Genomic DNA, 26,056 nt, shown 5'->3' with positions numbered 1-26,056 from the left:
GATCACACTTCTCAGCCTCCCGGGGAAAGTCTACGCCAGGGTACTGGAGAGGAGATTACGGCCGATAGTCGAACCTCGGATTCAGGAGGAACAATGCGGTTTTCGTCCCGGTCGTGGAACACTGGACCAGCTCTATACCCTCCGCAGGGTGGTCGAGGGTTCATGGGAATTTGCCCAACCAGTCTACATGTGCTTTGTGGATCTGGAGAAGGCATTTGACCGTGTCCCTCGTGCCATTCTGTGGGGGGTGCTGAGTGAGTATGGAGTCCGGGGCCCTCTACTAAGGGCTGTCCGGTCTCTATATGATCGAAGCAGGAGTCTGGTTCGCATTGCCGGCAGTAAGTCAGACTTGTTCCCAGTGCATGTTGGACTCCGGCAGGGCTGCCCTTTGTCACCGGTCCTGTTCATAATTTTTATGGACAGGATTTCTAGGCGCAGCCAGGGGCCGGAGGGGATCCGGTTTGGGGACCTCAGGATTTCATCTCTGCTTTTTGCAGATGACGTTGTCCTGTTGGCTTCATCAGACCGGGACCTCCAGCATGTGCTGGGGCGGTTTGCGGCAGAGTGCGACGCGGCAGGGATGAGAATCAGCACCTCCAAAACCGAGGCCATGGTTCTCCATCGGAAAAGGGTGGCATGCCTTCTCCGGGTGGGTGGAGAAGTCCTGCCTCAGGTGGAGGAGTTCAAGTATCTCGGGATCTTGTTCACGAGTGAGGGAACAATGGAGCGTGAGATTGACAGACGGATCGGTGCAGCGTCCGCAGTAATGCGGTCGATGTACTGGACCGTCGTGGTGAAGAGGGAGCTGAGTCGAAAGGCGAAGCTCTCGATTTACCGGTCAATCTACGCCCCTACCCTCACCTATGGTCATGAACTTTGGGTAGTGACCGAAAGGACAAGATCGCGGATACAAGCGGCCGAGATGAGTTTCCTCCGCAGGGTGGCTGGACGCTCCCTTAGAGATAGGGTGAGGAGTTCGGTCACCCGGGAGGAGCTCGGAGTCGAGCCGCTGCTCCTTCACATTGAGAGGAGTCAGCTGAGGTGGCTTGGGCATCTGTACCGGATGCCTCCTGGACGCCTCCCTAGGGAGGTGTTCCAGGCATGTCCCACCGGGAGGAGACCCCGGGGAAGACCCAGGACACGCTGGAGAGACTATGTCTCTCGGCTGGCCTGGGAACGCCTCGGACTCCCCCCGGAAGAGCTGGAGGAAGTGTCTGGGGTGAGGGAAGTCTGGGCATCCCTGCTGAGGCTGCTGCCCCCGCGACCCGGGAACGGATAAAGCGGGAGAAGATGAGTGAGTGATGAGTGAGAATCATCCTAGTCAAATATGTGGTAACATCAGGGACATTGTTCACATCTGCACAGACAGCATTAACAGAACATTTTTTTATAAAAAAAGGTCTGATGTTGAAGTTCTCATTCAGACCCTTGGGACACCAGACACTTTAACTCCCTTCAACATTATCTGCCCCACCAGATGGAACCACCACCAAATTTTACTGTGGGTAGCAAGTGTTTGTCTTGGAATGCTGTGTTCTTCTTCCGCAATGCATACCGCCCCTTGTTATTTCCCAATAACTCAATTTTAGTTCCATCAGTCCACAGCACCTTATTCCAAAATAAAGCTGGCTTGTCCAGATGTGCCTTAGCAAACCTGAAGCGATTCTGTTTGTGGCATGTGCCCAGAAAAGGCTTCTGCCACATTATTCTCCCATACAGCAACTCCTTGTTCAAAGTGCACTCAACAGTTGAACGATGCACATTGACACCATCCACAGCAAGATCATGTCATAGGTGTTTGGAGCTGGTCTGTGGGTTGAGTTTGGCTATTCTCACCATCCTTCGCCTCTGCTTATCTGAGATTTTCTCGGCCTGCCAGTCCAGGCTTTAACTAGAACTGTGTCTGTGGTTTTCCATTTCCTCACTATGTTCCTCATAGTGGAAACTGACAGCTGAAATCTCTGAGCTAGCTTTTTGTATCCTTCCCCTAAACCGGGGGTCGGCAACTCGCGGCTCTAGAGCCGCATGCGGCTCTTTAGCGCCGCCCTAGTGGCTCAGGGGAGGCCCGATCCCCGGACCCGGCCCCACCCCCCCCCGGGCCACCCCGGCGGACACCCCAAGGGTCATGGAGTCCCCACATCCGCAGGGGCACGCGGCGCCCGCCCAGCGACGGAGGACCAAGGCAGCAATGCCCCCCCAGCGCAGACAGCCACCCCCCACCCAGGCAGGGCCGGGCCCTCCGTGTGGGACCCCCCGGGAAACCCGGAGGCGCCCTAGCCACAGCCCCCTGCCCGAGCCCCCCCCAGCCACCCCCCCCCCCCCCCCCCCCCCCACCGCCATGAGGTGACCCCCCCATAGGCCCCCGAGGCCCCCACCGGCCAGGGACAGGGCCCCACCCACCGCCCCCCAGGGGCCACCAAGCCCCCAAGCCGACCCCCAACCCCAAGGGCTACGAGATCACCCCCCCCCCCCCCCCCCCCGCCCCCACTAGGCCCCCACAAAGCCAATAATCGGGGACCAGAGAGAGTGCAATTCCGCCGAATGTGGTTCAGTGGAGGCAGATATTATCTCACTACTAATATGATCTGATAAAAGATTCCTAAAATGGTTGATACATAAACTGGATTTTTGTTTTCAATTTACTAGAATGGTTTTCTTTGCGATACATAAGGCAGTGAGAACCCGGTGTGTCCAATTAGGTTCTATTTGAATGTCTCCCAGGTGACCTAATATACATACCGTGGGGCACACTGGGATTCTGTAGTTGATCCATGTGGATAAATCCTCACAAATCTCCTTCCAGAACCTCTGTACCGGTGTACAGAACCATAAAGCATGCATATAATTATCTGGGGTGTTCTCTGTGCACTGTGAACAGATATTAGAGGTGACAAAGCCCATCTGGAACATCCTTTGTCCAGTATAATGTATTCTATGAAGAACTTTGTACTGTATAAGTTGTAAGTTTGGGTTTTCAGTCATAGTAAACGTATTTAAGCATATTTGTGACCAAGAAAACGGTATTAAGAGAGAGATCCGCAAAGATGGTTATTATTATTATTATTATTATTATTATTATTATTATTATTATTAGTAGTATTATTGTTAGTATTATTATTATGTATAGTATATCCTATTATTAGTATAGGTATCGGATAGGTGAATGGATGAATGAATGGGATGCCTGGGTCTGGGGCCCTCCGTTGTCGGGCCTGCGCGGGTGTCGCCCTGTTTGGGGGTTCCCTCTCTCCGGGCCCGTCTCCGGTCCCCCCCGCTGCCTCCGCGGCGGGGCGCCCCTCTGGTCTTGGAGGGCCACTTTCGTGGGGGCGGGTGCACCTGCCGACAGAGTCGGCGACTCTGTCTCTCCGGGCAGGCTGGCCCCCTGCCGGGTGGGGGTCGTTGGCCTGAAGGGTGAGGGCCTCCTGGCCACGTGTCCGGCCCAGACTGGGTGGCCGGGGATTGCCTGGGTCGCGGTCCGCCGCCGCGGGATCCCTGGCTGCTTCTTCCCGCGCCGTGGGGGCCTGGGTTCCGGGTTCTTCCGTGTCGGCCTCTGGTCTCGCGGGTGGCGGGGTTGCTCCCCCCTCTCCCCCACTATAGATACACTTCAGGTGGAGCTTTGTTTGGTTTATTACACACACACACACACACACACACACACACACACACACACACACACACACACACACACACACACACATATAGCCACTCAGTCACATACATATACGCACACATACACAGCCACACAAACATATACATACACACACACATAGCCACACACACACACACACACACACACACGCATGATCATATACATACACGCCTACACACACATAGACATACACCGGCTTGTTCACCTGCATGCTGGCTCTGTAGTTTTTGGGGTTAGGTAGCGGTAGCTTAGCTCAGACTGCGATCAGATCTCAAGATTTGGGTCGATTGCTGTTCGTGTTTTGATCGGCTCCGTGCCGGTTTCGTGTTTTGTTTGTGGTTTTTTGTTGCAGATTTCCAGTGCTTGACGTGTGTCTCCGTGTGTTCCTGCTTCCTGGATTGGCAGTGGATGTCGTCACTCCCCCCCCACCCCCACCCCCCAAAAAAAAAAAAAAAAAAAATCACTGGGTTTGTATGTGTATATTTATGTATGTGTATGCATATGTATGCGTATATATATGTATATATATTAAATATAGTAATAATGCACATATATATACCTTTGGTTTCTACCTTCATGGTATCAATCATTAATATGTGTGCAGACAAGGTAAGAAAAAAAAAAAAAGAGAGAGATCCGCCTCCCACTTGGAAATCGGGAGAGAGACTGAATCGTCCAGTTCAGACACTAACCTGTAGAGTTTTGATAACAACTTTGAAGTGCTTAGATTCAATAAATCTATTATCTTAGCGGGAAGTTGTAAGTCTAATTGGCTAATTTTGTATGTTTTATTTATTATGGCCTTAAGTTGTTGATACTCTAAAAATGTATTCCTGCTAACTCCGTATTGAACAATAAGTGTATTGAAAGGTACAACATGTCCTCCTACAATTACGTGCTGTAAATACCTTATTCCTTGATCTCTCCATTGAACGAAATTAACCATCTTTTTATCATTTTTCACGATGTCTGGGTTGTTCCATATGGGTGTACGGTCACATGGAAAAAGTGAAATTTTAGCTACTTTAAGAAATTCCCACCAAGCTGATAAAGTTGTGCTAATATTAATGCTTTTGAAACATTGATGATGTTTGATACTTTGACTAATAAATGGTAACTCTGAGATTTCTAGTTCGTTGCAAAACACTTGCTCTGAGTCCAGCCATTGACTATCTAAAGGATGATCTTTTGACCATTTTACAATATACTGTAATTTATTGGCTATGAAGTAATACTGAAAATTAGGTAGCTCTAAACCTCCATATTCTTTGGATTTTTGCAATGTCTTTAAACTAATACGTGGAGTTTTATTTTTCCACAGAAATTTTGATACATATGAGTCCAACGATTTAAACCAGGAAAGAGGGGGTTTGCATGGTATCATTGAGAAAAATAATTTACTTTTGGTTAAACCATAATTTTAATGGTGGCTATTCTACCCATGAGTGAAATGGGGAGAGAGCTCCATCTGGAAAGATCATCTTCTATTTTCTTTATAAGCTGAACATGATTTAATTTTATTAACTCTGACAGCCTAGGGGAGATGTTTATGCCTAAATATCTAATGTTCCCTGATTGTAATTGAGTATTGGCTATATTCCTAAAATTGCAGTTAACACACAAAACAGTGGATTTAAAATATTTTTTTATCCCCGATTTTTTACCCATTTCATCACCCAGTGCTCATACCTAGACAGTCCTGGGCATGGATTCCAAACAGTGGATTTAGACCAATTAATAGAATAGTCAGACAGAGATGAAAATCCCTCTATAAGTGCAATTGTCTGTGATAGTGAAGATCGTGAGTTCTGGAGGAAGAGGAGTACGTCATCCGCATAAAGACTTTTGAGAATTTTGTGCTCTAATATTTTGCATTGTATACCTTTAATATTTTGATTTTGTCTAATAGCTGCTGCTAAAGGTTCAATAAATATTGCAAATAATGAGGGAGAGAGAGGGCAACCCTGTCTAGTGCCTCTTTGCAAGGTAAAACTTGTAAAGATTTGATCATTTGTCCTTACACGTGCCTTGGGAAAGCTGTATAATATTTTTATCCAGTCAATGAAAGATTCGCCAAATCCAAATTTATGCAAAGTTGCCAATAAAAACTTTCAATTTACCTTATCAAATGCTTTTTCCGCGTCTAAGGATATAATAGTAGTTTCCTGTTTATTGATACTCGAATAGTCTATAATATTTAATACTCTGCGAATATTAGTAGAAGAATGTCTACCTTTAATGAAGCCTGTTTGATCCGTTTGTATAATAGAAGGGGTGACTCTTTTCAGACGTTCAGTAAGGGCTTTGCTAATTATTTTAGGGTCTACATTTATCAATGAAATTGGGCGGTAGCTCGATGGGAGAAAGGGATCTTTGTCCGGTTTTAATAAAAGAATATTAGCAGAGTTCATATTTAAAGCAGCACAACGGAACTTTCAGCTTTGTTGAGTTTGGCGCCTCCTTTGGACAAAAATCGGTAGTGCTTTACCAGAAAGAACACTCCATTTCCCATGAGCACCAGCGGGTACTGCCGGAAAACCCCCTTCCCCGTCGCTGCATTTGTTTTGATGAGAGAAGACGGGACAGACTTTCAAAACTACTTTTGTTTTCAGCGGTCGTTTGCAGGATGGATAGCAAAGAGGTAATGTATCTATTTTTGGTTAAACAATATAATATGACGATGTTGAAAAACACTAAGTTCAACTTGGTTTTATTAAGTTGTTTCAGCGAGATAATGCGCCCTACAAACTCATACGCTCTGCACCTTTTTCCTGTCACGTTTTTTAGAAGGATTTCGTTATAAATTAGTAGTCCAACATACTTACTGACAAAATGAAAAAATACTTTATAACCTGTGAATAACTGAATGCCCATTCCTTATATTTTGCAGATCAGCCCTGCACAATTTTACAGTTCTCAGGAAAAATACTAGAAATGTTCTATACATTTTCTTTGCATTGCATTATTTCCTCTAGTGCTGTAATTCTATTCAATTGTATTATTATTTTATAAAGCTTCCTCATTGCGAATTACACATTTTTATGATCACTATTATTTTTCTGTCTGTTGTTGATATTGTCAGTAATTTTAGAATTACCAAAACCCAAGACGAATATGTGAAAACATTCTAATTTTGATTCTTATTGAACATAGAACTCTACATTTACATTTGTATCATAACAATTATGTCTCTTGTTTTATCAGGAATCTGCTGTTCCTGAGAACACCTCTACCTCTGCATCATCAGAGTTTGAACCCCCACAAAGACGGAACCAACACGCAGCATATCGCCAGTTTGTGCTCTGGCAGCATGATGTTTGGAAAATAAGAGACACCTTTCCAGACCCAATGGGACAGTACACTGGTTTCAGGGCTCCCCGTCTTCTGTAGAATGGAACCTTTATGAGGATTACTGCAAATATTTTGATATTGTTTTTTTTTGTTCCATTTTTTCCTGTACAGTTGTTTTTGTGTGTGTTTAAAATAAAGACATTTGTGCAAAACAAGACAGACTTTTATTTACACACCTTTCAGAAAATAGAAAAATTCTTGAACTTTGTCATTTGCATAGTGACAGCAGTTATCCCATACATTATTATAAACAATAAGTAATCTGTATCACAGTAGCAGTAATGAACAACTGTATGACAGGATAAATTACTGTGAATAAAGTAAACAAGTGTAAATAGAGTAGTAGAAAAATAAACTAAAAATAATGAACTGATAATAAAAACTGAAGTATGAAACAGTGTAAGAAGTTACTGTAAATAAATACAATGACTATAGTAGCAGTAGCATCTTGTGTCCATCCATGTTTCGTGCTGGGAGAGTCCGCGTGCGATTCACTGCTGGAGTGTAGGAGAACCTTCCCTGATGATTCACTGCTGGAGTGCAGGAGAACCTTCCCTGATGATTCACTGCTGGAGTGCAGGAGAACCTTCCTTGATGATTCACTGCTGGAGTAGGAGAACCTTCCCTGATTCACTGCTGCAGTGTAGGAGAACCTTCCCTGGTGATTCACTGCTGGAGTGTAGGAGAACCCTTCCCTGCATGAGGATGTGATTCTGGAAGTTTTCCAGATCTGATGTAGTCCTGCAGAGTGTGAGAATAAAGATACAAAAACATTATGTCTTTCTGATAATTACTGACCTATAAATCATTCAACATATTTTGTTGATCACAAGTTTGAATTTTTTTCTTGGTTGAAGTCACTGTAATTACGCAGACAGTAAAAGCAATTAATGTATAGCTATAGAAAAATTAGAGAAATGTATATATTTATACACTCACAAGATAAAACGACACATTATAAACACCATATAAGGTTTCTTTTACTACTCTTGTTATTATTTTAATATAATTCCAACAAAGTAGATTTATTTTATATGCTTTTTATGGTGTTTATAGTGTATTCTTTTTATCTGGGAGTGTATACTTTGCCTATATATTTCATTTTTCTGGCTATATTTTACTATATCTTCAAATTTGTTGCTTTTACCATCAGTGTATAGGTATCTGTATATACAGACTTGAAGAGTCAAAAGGTTTACATAGATATTGACATTTGATACAGTAGCAACACTTACAGCAGCTGTAGTAGTTTCAGGATAAATAATAATAATAATAATAATGATGACTTGGATTTATATAGTGCCCTTCTAGGCACCCAGAGCGCTTTTTACAGAAATCATTATTCATTCATACACATCCTCACTGGTGGTGGTAAACTACATCTGTAACCACAGCTGCCCTTGGGCAGACTGACGGAAGCGTGGCTGCCATATCGCGCTTAACGGCCCCTCCGACCACCACCAACATTAAGGATAATTGTTTTTGTAAAACACTGACATAGGTGTTGACAAAAGTGCATACCTGGAGGTGATGAACGTCTTTACATCCTTCAACCATCTCTTGTCCAAGACGACGGCTACAAGGGCTTGTAGTGAGTGAACGCCGGGCCAATGTTTATTTTTGTTCGGGCATTTAGCTTGTTACTCTCCCGCTTTCTTTTTTTCGCCTCCTCCGCTCCGTTAAAACTTTTATTTTCTTCGTTTTTTTCGCTGCTTCGGCCATGATACCAACTCCTCGTTTAGCTCAACACCAGCTTCTGCTGAGCTCTGCCTCTGCGCTCCAAGCCCCGCCCATTTTCGTCTCGACTACGAATCGGGAAGGAGGAGGAAGTGACGTATGTGCCGTAAAGCAGTCAAAGCCGTAAAATTTGTAGTTTTTTAGTGTGGCAGGGTTCCTACCATGCTCCTCAAAGTTACATAGTGCCAGTGAAAGCGATACAGACCCCCTCAGATGATGACAGAGGTGTCATTAAACCTGTTGGAAGTTGATGTACCATCACAATGACTCTGGAAATATGATATTAAGGTGGAAAAGTTACGTAGTGTCGCTTTAAGGGTAAGCTTTTATTCTCCCTAGCATTTAGAATCGTTTTATAAAATGTTGGTGCTAATATGCTCCAGAATTCCTTATAAAATTCAGCTGGGAAACCATCTGGGCCCGGAGCTTTATTATTGGGCATATGTTGAAGAGCTTCATGGAGTTCTCCTATTGAGAGCGGTGAGTCTAAATTCGTAACCTGTTCCTGATCTTCGGCAGATTTATTTCTCCAAGAAACTCATTAATGGATTGATCAGATGGTTCAATTTGTGACGAGTATAATTTATAGTAAAAGTCTGTAAAGACTGAATTTATTAAACAGGGATCATGTGTAACTTCCCCTGACTGGTCCTTAATAGATGTTATGGTTGTTTTTTCTTTGTTTATTTTTAATTGATTGGCTAAGTATTTTCCCGATCTGTTAGCATGTGCAAAGTTTTCCAGGCGAAGCCTTTGTACTAGAAACTGTGTTTTTGCGTCAATTATTTTATTTAATTCTATTTTAGTTTTCCTTATTCTGTTAAGGATACGTTCGTCTGCAGAGGTCTGGAAGGCCTCCTCTAGCGTCTTTATTTCACATTCTAATTCTTTTGTTTTTAAGTTGTCTTTTCTTTTCTTATTTGAGGAAAAGGAAATTATTTTGCCTCGCATTACTGCTTTTCCTGCTTCCCATAGGACGCTCGCTGATATTTCCGGCTGGTCGTTATTTTGTAAAAATATATCCCATTCTTTCTTAAAAAAATTAGTAAAGTCGGGGTCTTTGAGCAATGATGTATTAAATCTCCAAATTTTGGAGGATGATACGCTCCCCCTCTTCCCCAGAGTGAAAGAAACAGGTGCGTGATCGCTAATATTGATTGGGTGAATTTGTGATTCTGAGATATCTCTCATCAGAGAGCTACTGACTAAAAAATAATCTAACCTAGAGTATGAGTGATGAACGGCTGAGAACAAAGTGTAGTTCCTAAGGGTTGGGTGTAAAGAGCGCCATGTATCGCAAAGACCCAGATCATTCATGTATTGCTTAACAATACTTGCTGACTGTCAACTCCTGTGTCCGCCTGCATTACTGAGCCTGTCAACTCCAGGGTCCAGAACCATGTTGAGGTCTCCTCCGATGATGACTGTGTTGTCTAGGTGAGCAGAAAGTGAGGTGAAAAAAGAGTGAAAAAACGAGGAGTCATCAACATTTGGACCATATACGTTAGAAATACATCAATTCAAGCTTTGAATTTGCAAGACTAAAATTAAATATCTACCCTCTGAGTCAATGTGTGTGTCCTTTACAGTGAAATTTATTCTTTTATGAATAAGAATGGCTACCCCTCTTTGTCTGGAGTTGTAACAGGCTGAGAAAACATGCGGAAATTCTGCCGTGGCCAATGCATCTGCTGAAGCTTTAACTAAGTGTGTTTCTTGCAGTAGGACAATGTCTGCCTGCAGAGTTTGTATCTGGTTAAGAAGTTTTAATCTCTTTAAACTGTTCCCGGCTCCGTTTACATTCCAGGTGACAAACTTTAATTTATCCATAATCCAATCATTGAAAGTAACATTATATGTAAGTGTTAATGTTGCATGAGAAGTTGTTGTATGTGTGTGTGCCATGTTATTCTAAATGTGTGATATGTGTGTTTGTACCAGTTTACCAAACCGAAACAGAAAGTGCAGCAGGGTGGGACATAGAGGGAAAAAAGAAAAAAAAGGGGAAAGGGAGTGAGGTGGGGGGGAGGGAGATAATTCTAAACATAATAGAAAAAAAATAGAGAAAAGAAAAAAAAGAGAGAGAAAGGCAATCACCAGTGTGAGCCTATAACTTACCGAGACTAGCAGAGCAAAAATTATTAATACATTAATATATACCGAGAATGTTTTATGAAACTATATCTAATCTAATCACCAGTTAGTGAGAAAGAAAGAGAGGAGAAGAAAGTCAATTTGTACTCATCCTTTTTAGAAGAGCCAGGGGGTGATGTTGGGGTCGCGGTACAATTGTCCGTTCACGAACAACTTATCCACGGTGATGACAGCACGAGCTCCCTCCGTCATTAGCCTCCTCCGGACCGGGAAGAGGACTCGGCGACGGTCCAGGATCTCCCGGGGGAACTGGTCGTTCGCGGAGAATGGCAATCCGCGTAGCTGTGGCCCCCGTCTCCTCACCTGCTCTTTGTGTTTATAGTGTTCGAATTTAGCAACAATGGGCCTGGGTCTCTGGGTTTCCGATCTTCTTCTTATAAGACAAAGAGTAGTTAGTTCTTCATCTTTTGTCTCTTCCATTGGTTAAAAACATATTTATTCATTAATCAGTAATACACATCAGTTTTTTGTCAACACCATCAGTTCTTCGTCAACACCGTCAGATGTATGTTTTTGTTCATTTAAAAAAAAAAAGTTTATTCTTTGTTCAGTCTATGTTGTTTATGTAAAAAGGGACCATCTGATCTACATCCTCGTATGTCTTATTTATCTAAAAAAAATATTTAAAAAATGTTTAAATTATAAAACAAAGATTGAAAATGCAGACATTTAGAAATCTGGGTTTTCAGAATAGTGTGAAATCACAACATAAGTTTATATATTGTATTTTATTACATATCAGAGTAACTAAACACTATACCGACATACTTCAGGACTTCTTGTTGGACTGGAAGAATTAAAATGGTATACTTTTGAGTGTCTGACGGAGTTGACACAAATCAAGTTCTAAAGTAAAGCATGTAATTTTTTTTTAAAGAATGAATGAATAGAATAGAATAGAATACTTTATTGTCTGTCCCAATGGTGACAGAAATTCCTCTTGGACAGGGCTCACAACCACATTCACACATTCCCATAAGGACACGTTACAATATAAAAAGAATAAATACGTTAAAAAACAGTAAATAAGTTAAAACAGACATGACGGTGCCTGTTAAAAGTGCAACAATCTATTTGATAGTGTTCAGGATGGTTGGTAAAGTGTTTTTATTTAGAACCTGTTCCTTTACATGGTTAAATAGCTAAGACCCTTCTCTACAGAAATATACAATAATATAGTGTGCATTTAAAAAAAAAAAGATTTTTAAAACCAGTTTTGTCCCTTATCTCAAGAATTCCTTCTATATAGGTCACTTGAAGGCAGGGTGTAATTGTCTTTAAGTTGGGAAAAAGATGAATAAATGGTTGAATTTTGATTATTTAACCCTCAAAACCCTAAGGGGGACATGATAAGATGATAAGATAATGCAAGTAGGAGCAAAATAGGCTTAGGGTTCAAACAAGGCTTTGCTGTTTACAATCAGCTGAGGGAAGCAGTGGCAGTTATATTATATTGTTGGGGCCCTGAGAAAATCATGTCCCCTGAGGACTCGAACTCTGAACACATATACTGTGGAATATTCAGGAAAAGTTGCAGCACCACCTGTTGGTAGTGGGAAATATGCTTTTTTGTGTTGTCTCAGAGGGCTCAGGTTCCTTGTGTTTGTCATCGACATAGACAAAACATAGACGCCGAATCGAGTGGTTTTACCCGCTGCTGCGATACGTCAACGACAACGCCATATTGGATGTTCAAGACTGCGCTGTAAACTAATACAAGTAAATTGACTTATTTTCATAAAGCGCCTTTCTACAAAGAAAGAGAAAGAGAAAAAAGTTTTACGTCTCATTTATTCATTCACACACGCACTAATATACTTGGGAAACAGTTAGGCACCAAATATAATATATTTAATTTTCTCAGATGGCAAAAATAAGAACTTTATTGATCCCACATAGGAGTAATTCATGTTATATCAGCTATAGAGAACAAGGTAGTGCCGAAAAACAATATCCCCCTTACAAAAATAAGAAAAATAGAGAAACATATTTTCTCATCAACAAAACATATTTTAAATTTTTCAAGTAACAAAATAACATATTTGAACCATTTTTCAGACGATAAAATAACACAACATAATGTAGACCATTACTATCCATTCCATTTTCTTTGCTGTCATTGTTTGAAATGAATTTTGTTCTTACTATATACGGATCAGGTGCAGCAAAGGGTGTGTCCCTCTATTAGGACTAACTACATTTCTGTGTTGCTGATATTGATATTTGTTTATATCCAACATTCTATACTGTAGTGTGTTATCTGTTTTTAGACTATAAATCTTGCTTTCAAACAAGTCTGTTTTCATGACTATAATGAAGCATGATAGATAACTTACATTATTAATGTCATCATTTACTTGAGCCAAATAAAGTACAACCCCAATGCTTTACTATACATTTTTCTATATAATCACTGACACCAGTTTTGTTGTATTCTTCAGAAACGTATCTTTCCTAGCCTAATCGTTTCCTATGTTTTTTGAGGTGGGGTTTGTTCTACATGTTGACTTTTGAATATTTACTAAGGCAGCTGTCCATGCATAATGCCCCTTCAATAGTTGTATGCTTTGCCAACTTTGATTGACTTGAAATGTGAAAAATGTTCAGATTCTCTCATCAGCAAGAAGACAGTGGAAAGCTGTGCAACAGGCTTTGATGAAATACTCCAGTAAATTATCAAAGCAGGAAATTATATGTATAATTATATTTGTTGTAGCCAATTTAGAGTTGTGCTGTGTGTGTATGTATGTGTACCAGAACATCAGTTGGGAGGAAAAGCAGGAAAAGTCTGGTACATTCCACATCATGGCGTGCACCATCCTAAAAAGGGACTTTTGAGAGTGGTTTTTGACTGCAGTGCAAGCTTCAAGGGAATTTCACTCAACAGTCAGCTACTCCAGGGACCTAACCTGACAAATTCTTTACTCTGAGTTCTCACAAGGTTTCGTCAAGAATCTATAGCAGTGGTGGCAGATATACAGGCAATGTATCACCAAGTCAAAGTGGCAAAACAGGATGTAGAATTTCTTCGCTTCCTCTGGTGGCCAAATGGTGAACTGACACAACCTCTCACTGAATACAAAATGACTGTTCATCTGTTTGGCGCGATATCTTTGCCCAGCTGTGCCAGCTTTGCCTTAAAAAAAATACAGCTGAGAACAACAGAGCAGCATTCCCAGTACATGTGACGAACACCATAAAGCACAACTTTTATGTGGATGACTGCTTGAAGTCCTTGCCATCAGAGGCAGAAGCCATTGCCTTGGTGAAAGACCTGAGCACTGCATGTCAGCTGGGAGGATTTCAGCTGGTGAAATGGATCAGTAACAGCAGGTTGGGGTTGGAGTCTATTGACATGTCTCCACAAAAGATCAAAGTGGAAAAGGAGATGCAAAGATTCAGAGCGACACTGGGTGTTCACACTTTGTCACTGGAAGATATTGAAATAGCTGAAAGTGCCATCATTCAGTACTTTCAACTGGAAAGGTTTGGTGATGAAATAACTGCTTTGCGAGCTGGAACGTCTGGATTGAAGTGGAGCTTCACCACTCATCTCACCATGGCGGAGCATGGGAAAGAATCATTCGCATGGTCAGAAAGGTGCTGAACTCCGTACTTCACCAGCAAAACTTAGATGATGAAAGACTGCAGACTCTTCTTTGTGAGGTGGAAGCCATATTAAATGACTGTCCCTTTACAAAACTGTCTGATGAGCCCAATGATCTGGAACCCTTGACTCCTAATGACATCCTCTTATTGAAAGGTAAACCCGCTCCACCAACTGGGGTTTTTGAGAAGAGTGATTTGTACACCAGACAACGATGGAGGCAAGTTCAGTTTCTTGCAGATCTCTTCTGGCACAGATGAAGTCGTGAGTACTTACCACTGTTACAGGAGCGACAACGATGGCCAAAGGACAAGAGGAGCTTTGCTGCAGGGGACATTGTTCTTGTTGTGGACTCTACTGCCCCTCGTGGATCCTGGTTGTTGGGGAAGGTATTGCAGACCTTTCCTGACACACAAGGACTGGTGCGGTCTGTTAAGACCAAATTCAACATACTGGAGCGACCGGTCACAAAGATCTGTCTTCTGTTGGAAGGCTAGAGACTGATGTAAAAGAATTATCCCAACCTTGGGGTTACCCCTGACCAAGGGAACATACCTGACCTACCATTATTGACTGAATCACACTTGCACTATTGATTTGTCATTGGCTCCAGTATTTCTATGATGTAGAATTGTTATGTTATTATACAGTGACAATTAGGGGCCGGTGTGTTGTAGCCAATTTAGAGTTGTGCTGTGTGTGTATGTATGTGTGCGTGTGGGTGGAGGTTGGCATCACCTGCGCACCAGTGGGCATAGGAGGTAATTGGCAAGCAGAGGTTAGGTAAGGGAGACACTGGTGACCAGGTGCAGGGGAATTAGGAGCTGGGAAGCCACACAGTTTTTCAACTATGCATGGAGTGTGCATGTCCGCATGGTTTGTTCTCTCACCAGCAGCTTAATGTGTTGTCGTTTTTGATAATATGCAAGCTTGCACTTAATCTTTCATTCAGCACCCAGGTTTTTGTAAGTGTTGTTTTTTGAAGCTTTGCACATGTAAAATAAAGTGTTAAATGCAGCTCCCTGTCGGACCACTTTTTTGGAACCAGCATGAGTTGGAAATGGCTTCAAATTCCCTCACATGGCATTTTTTGTTGTTAGATTGCTATTACAATATTATTTGTCTTTTAATTTAAAAAAAAGAGAGTGGGGATGAAATGCAGCAAAGGGCTGCAGGTTGGGACTCGAACCTTCGACCGCTGCAGGAGGACTGTAGCATCAGTACCTGGACCGCTTGCTTTAGCCACTGTGCCACTGAGATCTCCCTATATACATGTAGGCTCTATGCTACCACTAATAATTGCAATAATATGGATATAATGGCAATATTTATTTGTGTGTAGGACTTGGGCATGGAGTCAACATCTCTGGATGACGTGTTGTATCGCTACGCGAGCTTCCGTAACCTGGTTGATCCCATCACACATGACCTGATCATCAGCCTGGCACGATATGTCCACTGCCCCAGGACGGTAAGACATTGCATACCCATACCTTTTACATGAACCATAATAAGTGGCTGCCTAACATTTACCCCTACCAAAACCTAAAACAATTCTAAACCAAAATCTAAAACCATGTTGATTGTCAAACATGGTTTGGAACCATACAGACTTCCTCTCATCTCAGCAGTCAATTTAAAGCCCTTTAAAACAAACGTAAAACACTCACACGCATTAAAAGAAATAGTCTAACATGAAGAATATGCAATAAACATTGTCAGTTACTGTAAACATACCTGTGCATGAATACAACATACTCTGACAAATGTGATTTGTTGAGTTGTATCTATCAGATGATCTCCTGACTCATTTTGTCTGACACTATTAGATTATGAAAGTGCTGTAAATGGTTGTATGTCTGTCTTTGTCCTTGAGGCAACTGTAGGTCTTTGTGTTTGTTCAATTATGTCATTATGGAGAGGGAAATAGTGCCCAAAAGCAGCTATACTAATTTGTCTATTACCTATTTACCTATTTACTGTAGAGTGAGCGAAAATAACCGAATCAAATTCCATGTCTTGTCTGTCCTGACCTGGCCAAATAAACGTGATTCTGCATAATGCAGGTGTTGAGGGGTGACATCCGCTGCAAATCTGAAATGAGAGAAACACAGGAAAACGCAAAACGGGCACGGCCGCCTTTGGAATCTGCAAGAGAGAAAACAAATGAACAGACACGAGAACAGGCAGAGACACAAACAGCAACCATTTTAGGTCTCTAAAACTGAATCAAGACTAGGCTACTGGTATTATCTGTCCCCCAAAACTGTGGAGTGAGTATGCGCCTGTTTTCATTATTAATGTAGCCCAGGACCACTTTTGCTATCTGCGTGGTAAGTTACAAGCTGAAGGTCTAGTTCTGCTGAGACAAAGTCGGCTAACTCAACAGCAAGCACTGCTGCACAGAGCTCCAGTCTCGGTATTGTATGGTCATGGCGGGGATCCAGTTTGGCCTTCCCCATGACAAACCCAACATAGTTGTGTCTGGATGTGATCTTTAGGTATGTCACTGCAGCAATGGTTGCAGCAATGGCTTTGGTTGATGTGTCCGAAAAAACACACAATTCTCTTTTGACAGCTGCTGAAGGTGAAGTTTCAGTGTAAGATCTGGGGATGGAAAGGTTTGACAATTCTGCCAAAGAAGCTCTCCATGATGTCCAAGCTTCCTCCATTTCTTCAGGTAATGGTGCATCTCAGTCACCATTGTTCGCACTGAGCTCTCTCAAAATAGCCTTGCCTTGGATTGTGACAGGTGCTACAAATCGTAGAGGATCGTAGAGGTTATTCATTCTGGATAAGACACCACTCTGAGTGTAAGGTTTTATCTCATCTGGGATACTAAAAAGGAAACAATCTGTTTCGAGGTTCCAGTTGATTCCAAGACTGCGCTGCACTGGCAGTGTTTCTGCATAAAGATCCAAATCTTTAAGGTCACTTGCATGGTCTCTGGAGGGAAAGGCTTCAAAGCCCTCTCTTTTATTTGCTGCAATTTTATGCAGCCTCAGGTTTGATTTGCCCCTCCTTGAACCGCCATCTTACTGTGGTGGAGGGGTTTGTGTGCCCGAGTGATCCTAGGAGCTATGTTGTCGGGGGCACTTACGCCCCTGGTAGGGTCTCCCATGGCAAACAGGTCCTGGGTGACGGGCCAGACTAAGACCGGTTCACAAAGCTTGCTATGAAGAAGAAAACATCAAGGACAGTTACGTCGCCCGGATCGGCGTCACCGGGGCCCCGCCCTGGAGCCAGGCCTGGGGTTGGGGCTCGTAGGCGAGCGCCTGGTGGCCGGGTCTTTGCCCGTGGGACCCGGCCGGGCTCAGCCCGAAACGGCGACGTGGGCCCGCCTTCCCGTAGGCCCACCACCCGCAGGAAGGACCATGGCAGGCCGGTGCCTTGTGATCTGGGTAGCAGTCGTGGCGGGGTGCCTCGATGACCCAATCCCTGGACTAAAACCCTCACAGTGGGGACATGGAATGTCACCTCGCTGGGGGGGAAGGAGCCGGAGCTTGTGCGTGAGGTTGAGAGATACCGGCTAGAGATAGTCGGGCTCACCTCCACACATAGCTTGGGCTCTGGAACCCAGCTCCTTGAAAGGGGCTGGACCCTCCACTACTCTGGAGTTGCCCAGGGTGAGAGGCGGCAGGCTGGTGTGGGCTTGGTTATAGCCCCCCAGCTCAGCCGCCATGTGTTGGAGTTCACCCCGGTGAACGAGAGGGTCGCTTCCCTGCGCCTTCGGGTCGGGAAAAGGTCTCTCACTGTTGTTTGTGCCTACGGGCCGAACAGCAGTGCAGAGTACCCCGCCTTCTTGGGGTCCCTGGGAGGAGTACTGGATAGTGCTCCAACCGGGGACTCTATTGTTCTACTGGGGGACTTCAACGCTCACGTGGGCAATGACAGTGATACCTGGAGAGGCGTGATTGGGAGGAACGGCCTCCCCGATCTGAACCCGAGCGGTGTTTTGTTGTTGGACTTCTGTGCTAGTCACAGTTTGTCCATAACGAACACCATGTTCAAGCATAAGGGTGTCCATCAGTGCACGTGGCACCAGGACACCCTAGGCCGGAGGTCAATGATCGACTTTGTTGTCGTTTCATCTGACCTTCGGCCGCATGTCTTGGACCCGAGTGGATGAAGAGAGGGGCTGAGCTGTCAACTGATCACCACCTGGTGGTGAGTTGGATGCGCTGGCGGAGGAGGAGGTTGGACAGACCGGGCAGACCCAAACGAATTGTGAGGGTCTGTTGGGAACGTCTGGCCGAACCCTCTGTCAGGGACATCTTCAACTCCCACCTCCGGGAGAGCTTCTCTCAGATCCCGGGGGAGGCGGGGGACATTGAGTCTGAGTGGACCATGTTCTCTGCCTCCATTGTCGACGCGGCGGCTCGAAGTTGGTCGCAAGGTCTCCGGTGCCTGTCGTGGCGGCAATCCTAGAACCCGGTGGTGGACACCGGAAGTACAGGATGCCGTCAGACTGAAGAAGGAGTCCTACCGGGCTATGTTGGCCGGTGGGACTCCTGACGCAGTAGATAGGTACCGGCAGGCCAAGCGAGCCACGGCTCGGGCGGTCCTGGAGTTCGGGGAGGCCATGGATGAAGACTTTCGGTCGGCCTCGAGGAAATTCTGGAGGACCGTTCGGCGCCTCAGAAGGGGGAAGCAGTACTCTGCCGGCACCGGTAATGGTGCGGGTGGGGAGCTGTTGACCTCGACTGGGGACATTGTCGGACGGTGGAAGGAATACTTCGAGGATCTCCTCAACCCGACTGACATGCCTTCCACTGAGGAAGCAGAGAGTGGGGACTCTGGGGCGTGCTCATCCATCACCCAAGCCGAGGTCACTGAGGTAGTTCGTAAGCTCCTCAGTGGCAGGGCACCGGGGGTGGATGAGATTCGCCCTGAGTACCTCAAGTCTCTGGATGTCGTAGGGCTGTCTTGGTTGACACGCCTCTGCGGCATCACATGGAGGAAGGGGACAGTACCGCTGGAGTGGCAAACCGGGGTGGTGGTCCCTCTGTTTAAAAAGGGGGACTGGAGAGTGTGTTCCAACTATAGGGGGATCACACTTCTCAGCCTCCCCAGGAAAGTCTACGCCAGGGTACTGGAGAGGAGAAGATTACGGCCGATAGTTGAACCTCGGATTCAGGAGGAACAATGCAGTTTTAGTCCCGGTCGCGGAACACTGGACCAGCTCTATACCCTCCGCAGGGTGCTCGAGGGTTCATGGGAATTTGCCCAACCAGTCTACATGTGCTTTGTGGATCTGGAGAAGGCATTTGACCGTGTCCCTCGTGCCATTCTGTAGGGGGTGCTCGGTGAGTATGGAGTCCGGGGCCCTCTATTAAGGGCTGTCCGGTCTCTGTATGATCGGAGCAGGAGTCTGGTTCGCATTGCCGGCAGTAAGTCAGACTTGTTCCCGGTGCATGTTGGACTCCGGCAGGGCTGCCCTTTGTCACCGGTCCTGTTCATAATTTTTATGGACAGGATTTCTAGGCGCAGCCAGGGGCCGGAGGGGTTCCGGTTTGGGAATCTCAGGATTTCATCTCTGCTTTTTGCAGATGATGTTGTCCTGTTGGCTTCATCGGACCGGGACCTTCAGCATGTGCTGGGGCGGTTTGCGGCCGAGTGCGACGAGGCAGGGATGAGAATCAGCACCTCCAAGACCGAGGCCATGGTTCTCCACCGGGAAAGGGTGGCATGCCTTCTCCGGGTGGGTGGAGAAGTCCTGCCTCAGGTGGAGGAGTTCAAGTATCTCGGGATCTTGTTCACGAGTGAGGGAACGATGGAGCGGGAGATTGACAGACGGATCGGTGCAGCGTCCGCAGTTATGCGGTCGATGTACCGGACCGTCGTGGTGAAGAGGGAGCTGAGTCGAAAGGCGAAGCTCTCGATTTACCGGTCAATCTACGCACCTACCCTCACCTATGGTCATGAACTTTGGGTAGTGACCGAAAGGACAAAATCGCGGATACAAGCGGCCGAGATGAGTTTCCTCCGCAGGGTGGCTGGACGCTCCCTTAGAGATAGGGTGAGGAGTTCGGTCACCCGGGAGGAGCTCGGAGTCGAGCCGCTGCTCCTTCACATTGAGAGGAGTCAGTTGAGGTGGCTTGGGCATCTGTACCGGATGCCTCCTGGACGCCTCCCTAGGGAGGTGTTCCAGGCATGTCCCACCGGGAGGAGACCCCGGGGAAGACCCAGGACACGCTGGAGAGACTATGTCTCTCGGCTGGCCTGGGAACGCCTCGGACTCCCCCCGGAGGAGCTGGAGGAAGTGTCTGGGGTGAAGGAAGTCTGGGCATCTCTGCTGAGGCTGCTGCCCCCGCGACCCGGGAACGGATAAAGCGGCGGACGATGGATGGATGGAGGTTTGATTTGGAAAGAACATCCTGTGTCCTTTTTAGTAAGTCGATAGCAGCTTCTGTGGTAGGCAAGGATTTTAGATCATCATCTACGTAGAAGTCACGCATCACAAAGTGCTTCACATCAGGTTTGACATGGAACTTGCTGACCTGAACAGACTGGTGCAGGCCGTGAATAGCCACCGCAGGTGTGGGGCTATTAACAAAGACGTGGACCCTCATTCGATAATCCACAATGTCTTTGGAGAGGTCATTGTCCTGAAACCACAGAAAACCTAGGATGTTCCTGTCATCTTCCTCTACCAAAAAACAATAGAACACCTGTTCTATGTCAGCTTTAAATGAAATGACTTCCTTTCTGAAGCGAATCAGTATGCCAAGCAGTGTGTTGTTCAGGTCAGGCCCCGTTAACTGTACATAATTGAGTGACACACCATTGTATTTGGCACTAGAATGGAAAACAACTCGATTGATTTTCCTTGATTTTTCCTTGACTTCCTTCTCACTGAGCGGGGGAGCTAACTCGGCATGGCCATTTTCCAGCATCATCTCCATGAAGCTTAAGAAGTGGTCTTTCATTTCATTTAAAGGGTAATGGCGCCACCCAACTGTTGTTTGAATCTTTCCGTAGTCCCATCATCTATTGAGGCATCTTGAATCGAACAATCCACCTGGTTGTCATCTTTGGTCAACTTAAACACAAAGCATCCCAGGTGGTCGTTCTCACAGGAAGATTCCTCCTCAGAATATGTTTGTGAAATTACTGGGGACCTGGATGTCGCAGTATTTGTCCTGAATAGGAAACAAATTAGGACATGGTTCAAAGAGAGTAGGACGTTCTGGCTCTGTGGGTTGGTGTAGGTGTTGATCGTCGTTGGTTTGTGGACGCTACCGAGACAAACATTGCCTACAATGAAGGTGGCTCAGTTGGTAGAGCGTTCGCCCATGAACCTGAAGGTCAGTGGTTCGAACCCTAGTTCCGCCTGTGTCCACCAAAGTGTCTTTGGGCAAGACACTGAATCCCCCGGTTGCTCCCGGTTTTCAGGCCAGCGCCGTTGTGTATGGCAGCTCCGCCGACAACTGGTGTGTGAATGTGTAAGTGTGTGGGTGAATGTTTGCAGTGTAAAGCGCTTTGGGGCTGTAGGAGTACAGCTGGAAAGCGCTATATAAGTGTAAGCCATTTACCATTTACCCCAAATCCAACTCCTCTGCATATGGTAGGTTGCTTGGGCTATTTATCTGCTTGCGGACTTTGCGGACTCTGATAATGTCCCGTCCTAAGAGAAGAATAATTGGGGCTTGTGGGTCAATGTCTGGGTTGAGGTTTCTACTTGAGGTTTCTTCTCAAGGTGTGCATAATGAAGAGCCCCATTGGGCGTTGGAATCTCTTCTCTGTTGTTAGGAATGTTGTTGCATTCTATCAGACTGGGTAATGGGATGCGGACAGTTCCATCCAGAGATTTAACTTCATAGCCGCTGGCCCTTCTTCCTGTTGATTCTTTTACTCCAGCAGATGTTCTTAATGTGTAAGGAGCACTTGGACTGTGGTTATTGAAAACTTCAAGAAACTGTGAACGAACTAGTGACCTGTTGCTCTGCTCATCCAGAATTGCATACAGCTTCACCGCTTTGTCTATGCAGCCAGCTGGATATACCTTCATGAGACATATTTTAGATTAAGACCGGTCTTTCAGAGCCCCACCACTCTGAATATACTCTGTTGTATATTTGTATGTGACTTCAAGTTTAGTTGAGGTTTCCTCCTCCTCGCCGTGCTGTGGGGTCTGCCTTTTCTGTCCAGGGTGCGGATCCAGGGTGGAGCACTGTGGGATGTCTCTCACTTTTGCCTTCAAGACATTGAACCTTAACCCTGCAGTTCTTTGCAACGTGATGAAGAACGGCATTTTCTCTTGCAATGTGCTTTTCTCTAAATCCACAACATTTACACAGAGGGTGTGGTTTATTATGAATGGGACACAGTTTCTCACAGTCATCAATTCTCATTGCTGACTCACCAGTGGCAGAGGTGGGTCTGGAAGATATCTCAGTTATCTCAGTACGGAGACTTGTGTGTACAGAGAAGTTTGTTGGGCTTCCAAGCTGTCCTGTCAGCCCTAGGATTTTTGTCTGCGTGAGAGATGAAGTTGATGCTAGGATCATTCGCAGCCTCCTGGCTTACAAGGTCTACAAAGTAAGAAAAGGGGGGGGTAGGTAACACGTCTTTTCTGCTCGTATGATGCCCATTTTTCCTGCAGACAAAATGGAAGCTTCTGTACTATTGGTTTGACACTTCTTGCTGTGTCAAGGAAAGAGAGGCCGGGCAAATCTCCTGAAAAATTATCTGACAAAGTCATTCATGTTTGAGTTGCAATCATTGAAGTTTGGAGACATAGGATAAGACAGACCAGTGTCATTTCGGAATCTGAACTGCTGAACAGGAGCAGCCGGATTGTTGTCGAACTTAACTTTGTGGGAATGGCCGATATATCCATTTTCATAGATGCGTGCATGCTGTGAGATAAGATGAGGTGATTCAGAGCCAGCATCGATTTAGTCTCTAAGGAAAAGTTTGGCTTCAGGTCGGAGATGTGAAGGTGGAACGGGGCAGCTAGTGTTTGGCTCTGTTTTAACTGCAACACCAATATCACATGACTGGAATTCAGTTTGTTGTTCTTTGGCTTGGTCAATCACATATTCTTCAAACTTGATTTGCAACTGTGCAAATGGTTCTCACTATTCAAATCAAAAGCAGCTTCAAGTGCTTCTGCCTCAGCAATGGCTGCAGCTGTCTCCTTCTTATAATTCGGAATGTCCACAGATGCTTCCAACTTAGCTTTTTCTAGCTTTAAATTGATTTCCTCCTCTTCATATGAAAGACATGCTTTAGCTGCTTCTGCTCTCGCTCGCAGCGCTCCCAGTTGATGATGCACTTGATCGTAATGAGGAGCATGAGACACGTGACCGAGTCTTAAATGAAGCTGCGGCCTCTGCCATGGTGCAGTGTGGTGGTCAGTCTCTGTTTAGACACTGCTCTGAAAGATGTCCACTGACTGCGTGTGACAGAGTTGTAGTTGTTATCTGCCGGCTTTAACTGCGTTATCCTGCCCGCTAGAAAGCCGTTGTTTTACAGTGCTGCCTTCATTACGCTTGCTGTGCATGATTAGACGGTCAGATAAACTCCTTCCTGACATCAAGACTCTGAAGACTGATTTGTCTCTTTGTCCACAGGTTTATTGACGTTGCGAGGAACGTTAAAACTAGGACAGAAATTAAAAAATATAAATCAATACTGGACTTGCTTTTAACACACAAAAAATCCACAATATGTACCAACTTAATCTTCAATATGAATTAATCCACCTGTTTTATTTTACCTGTTTTTAACTGTGACAGGATGTATGTGTTTTTTATCCTTTTTTTTAACTTCAAATGTCACATATGAAATAATACCCTTACAACTAATCAATTTCTGCTCATTTCTTACTTGTTATGAAGCTCACATGGCCAGTAACAGAGTCACAATTATTCAGTAAATTTTAGCATCAAACTTCAAAGCATGTTGAAAATAATGATATGCAATTGTAGGTAACAACAAAACATATTGATGCATACCCATGATGCTATCAAAGGTGTAAAATGTAAACTGATGTTGCTGGACTCAGATGAAACAAAAAACTACCAGTTCTCTTCAGCTCTCTTGCTTACTACCGGTTTCTAGTCACATGACACTCCCTCTAGTTAGTCCCTGAGTTTCGTAAGTGACCAATGAAAAACAGACATGAGCAAATAACTTTAACATTACTTAAATTAAAAGTAAAATTGGCAGAATAGTTACAGAAAAAGTATCTACTCGGCACGTTAGACCCCTAGTGGAAAGGCGCCAAACCGAGGCGAGGCGAGTCGGGCTGAGTAGGTACTAGAGCAGTGATTCTTAACCATAGGGCCGCGGCCCACACTTGGGCCGCGAGCGCCATCTAGTGGGCCGCAAAAGAAAATCAGTTTTGTACGTGTGGGCCGCGAGGGCCGCGGGACTGCATAGCAACTCCCGACCAAATGAGGAGAAGAAGACACTCAGCTAGCTGTACGTGTAATAGTAAGAGAAATGGTGTGTATTTACAGAGAAAATCCTTCATTTTGCACAGAGTAGGTTTAGATCCGCCAGGATCAGGGATCGATTACTTGGGTCTGCGCCCAGAGCGAGCGAGCGCGGCGTCATCATTTATCCCGACGCGTCCCCTCGGCCGGGGAGGTCGGCGCCGCTCGGGCGGCGCCGGCGGGCTCCGGCGTTACTGCTGAAGGAGATGTAGATGCAGGGCTGACGTGTCTGCTGGACTGGACTGTTGTTCGGACTCGCAAAAGCGTTTGGAAAGTGACACGGCTGCAGCTATGTGCACACTTGTGTGTGTGTTGTTGTAAGGTGGCGCTCCGTGTGTGTGTTGACGGCGCCTTTCCACACGGCGCGTTTTAAATCCAGAAATGACAAAAAATTACGGTGGTGCTCCTTTCCATATGGTCGTCAAAATACAGTAATTAGCTTGACTCTTACAGACATGAGAAGCCTAACAGGTAGAAAGGGAAGTTCAACCCGGAATGGACAGATTCATCCTGGTTCAGTCTTCCCACTGGGACAAAACCAGTGTCTCATACGTTCAGAGGCCGTGGCGTTCAAAGTGCAAACGTTTTTCATCAAACATATCCACTCAAGTCTGAACTGAAGTCCCAGAAAATAAGCTGACCATCTTAAAACATGTTTGAGTCCACATACAGCTGTGAAGCAGCTTTCTCCACAGTGAACATAATTAAAACTAAATATCGTTCCAGGCTCAACAATCTGACACCATCCAGCCCAGATTTAAGTTCTGGCTGGAGAAAGCTCAGTTCTCTCACTGAACGACAGAAAGTGGGGGCATAAGATTATAACAGGGGAAGTTGTTCAATTGTTAAGATGTGTTTATATTAATTTATTATAAAAATGTGTTGAGACAATTAACAAAGAAAAGGGGAAATTCAAATTGCTGGTAAAGAAATAAAATAAGATAGCATTTGAAAAATAAAATAAAATCTATTTTATTTTTAAGAGAAAAAAATATCTGTAATTCAAGTTACACATGTTAATTGGCAAATGTGTACTTTTTTAATATAACAGTCAGATGCAGATGTTGATACAACTATGAGGCTACTTGAATATATATATATATATATATATAT

General features: G+C 44.7%; 1 protein-coding gene across 1 annotated transcript in view; it reads left to right on the top strand.

The window, feature by feature from the left end:
- The window catches only part of lrrc75a (leucine rich repeat containing 75A), a 58,214-nt gene that overhangs the window by 13,726 nt on the left and 18,432 nt on the right, over positions 1 to 26,056 (top strand). Inside the window, exon 3 of the mRNA XM_061720149.1 lies at positions 15,841 to 15,969. Within this exon, the coding sequence (XP_061576133.1) occupies positions 15,841 to 15,969 (129 nt within the window). The remainder of the gene's footprint in view (positions 1 to 15,840; positions 15,970 to 26,056) is intronic.

The sequence above is a fragment of the Cololabis saira genome, chromosome 4 (genome assembly GCF_033807715.1).
Source record: "Cololabis saira isolate AMF1-May2022 chromosome 4, fColSai1.1, whole genome shotgun sequence".
NCBI lineage: Eukaryota > Metazoa > Chordata > Actinopteri > Beloniformes > Belonidae > Cololabis > Cololabis saira.
This window is presented reverse-complemented; position numbering and strand designations above follow the sequence as displayed.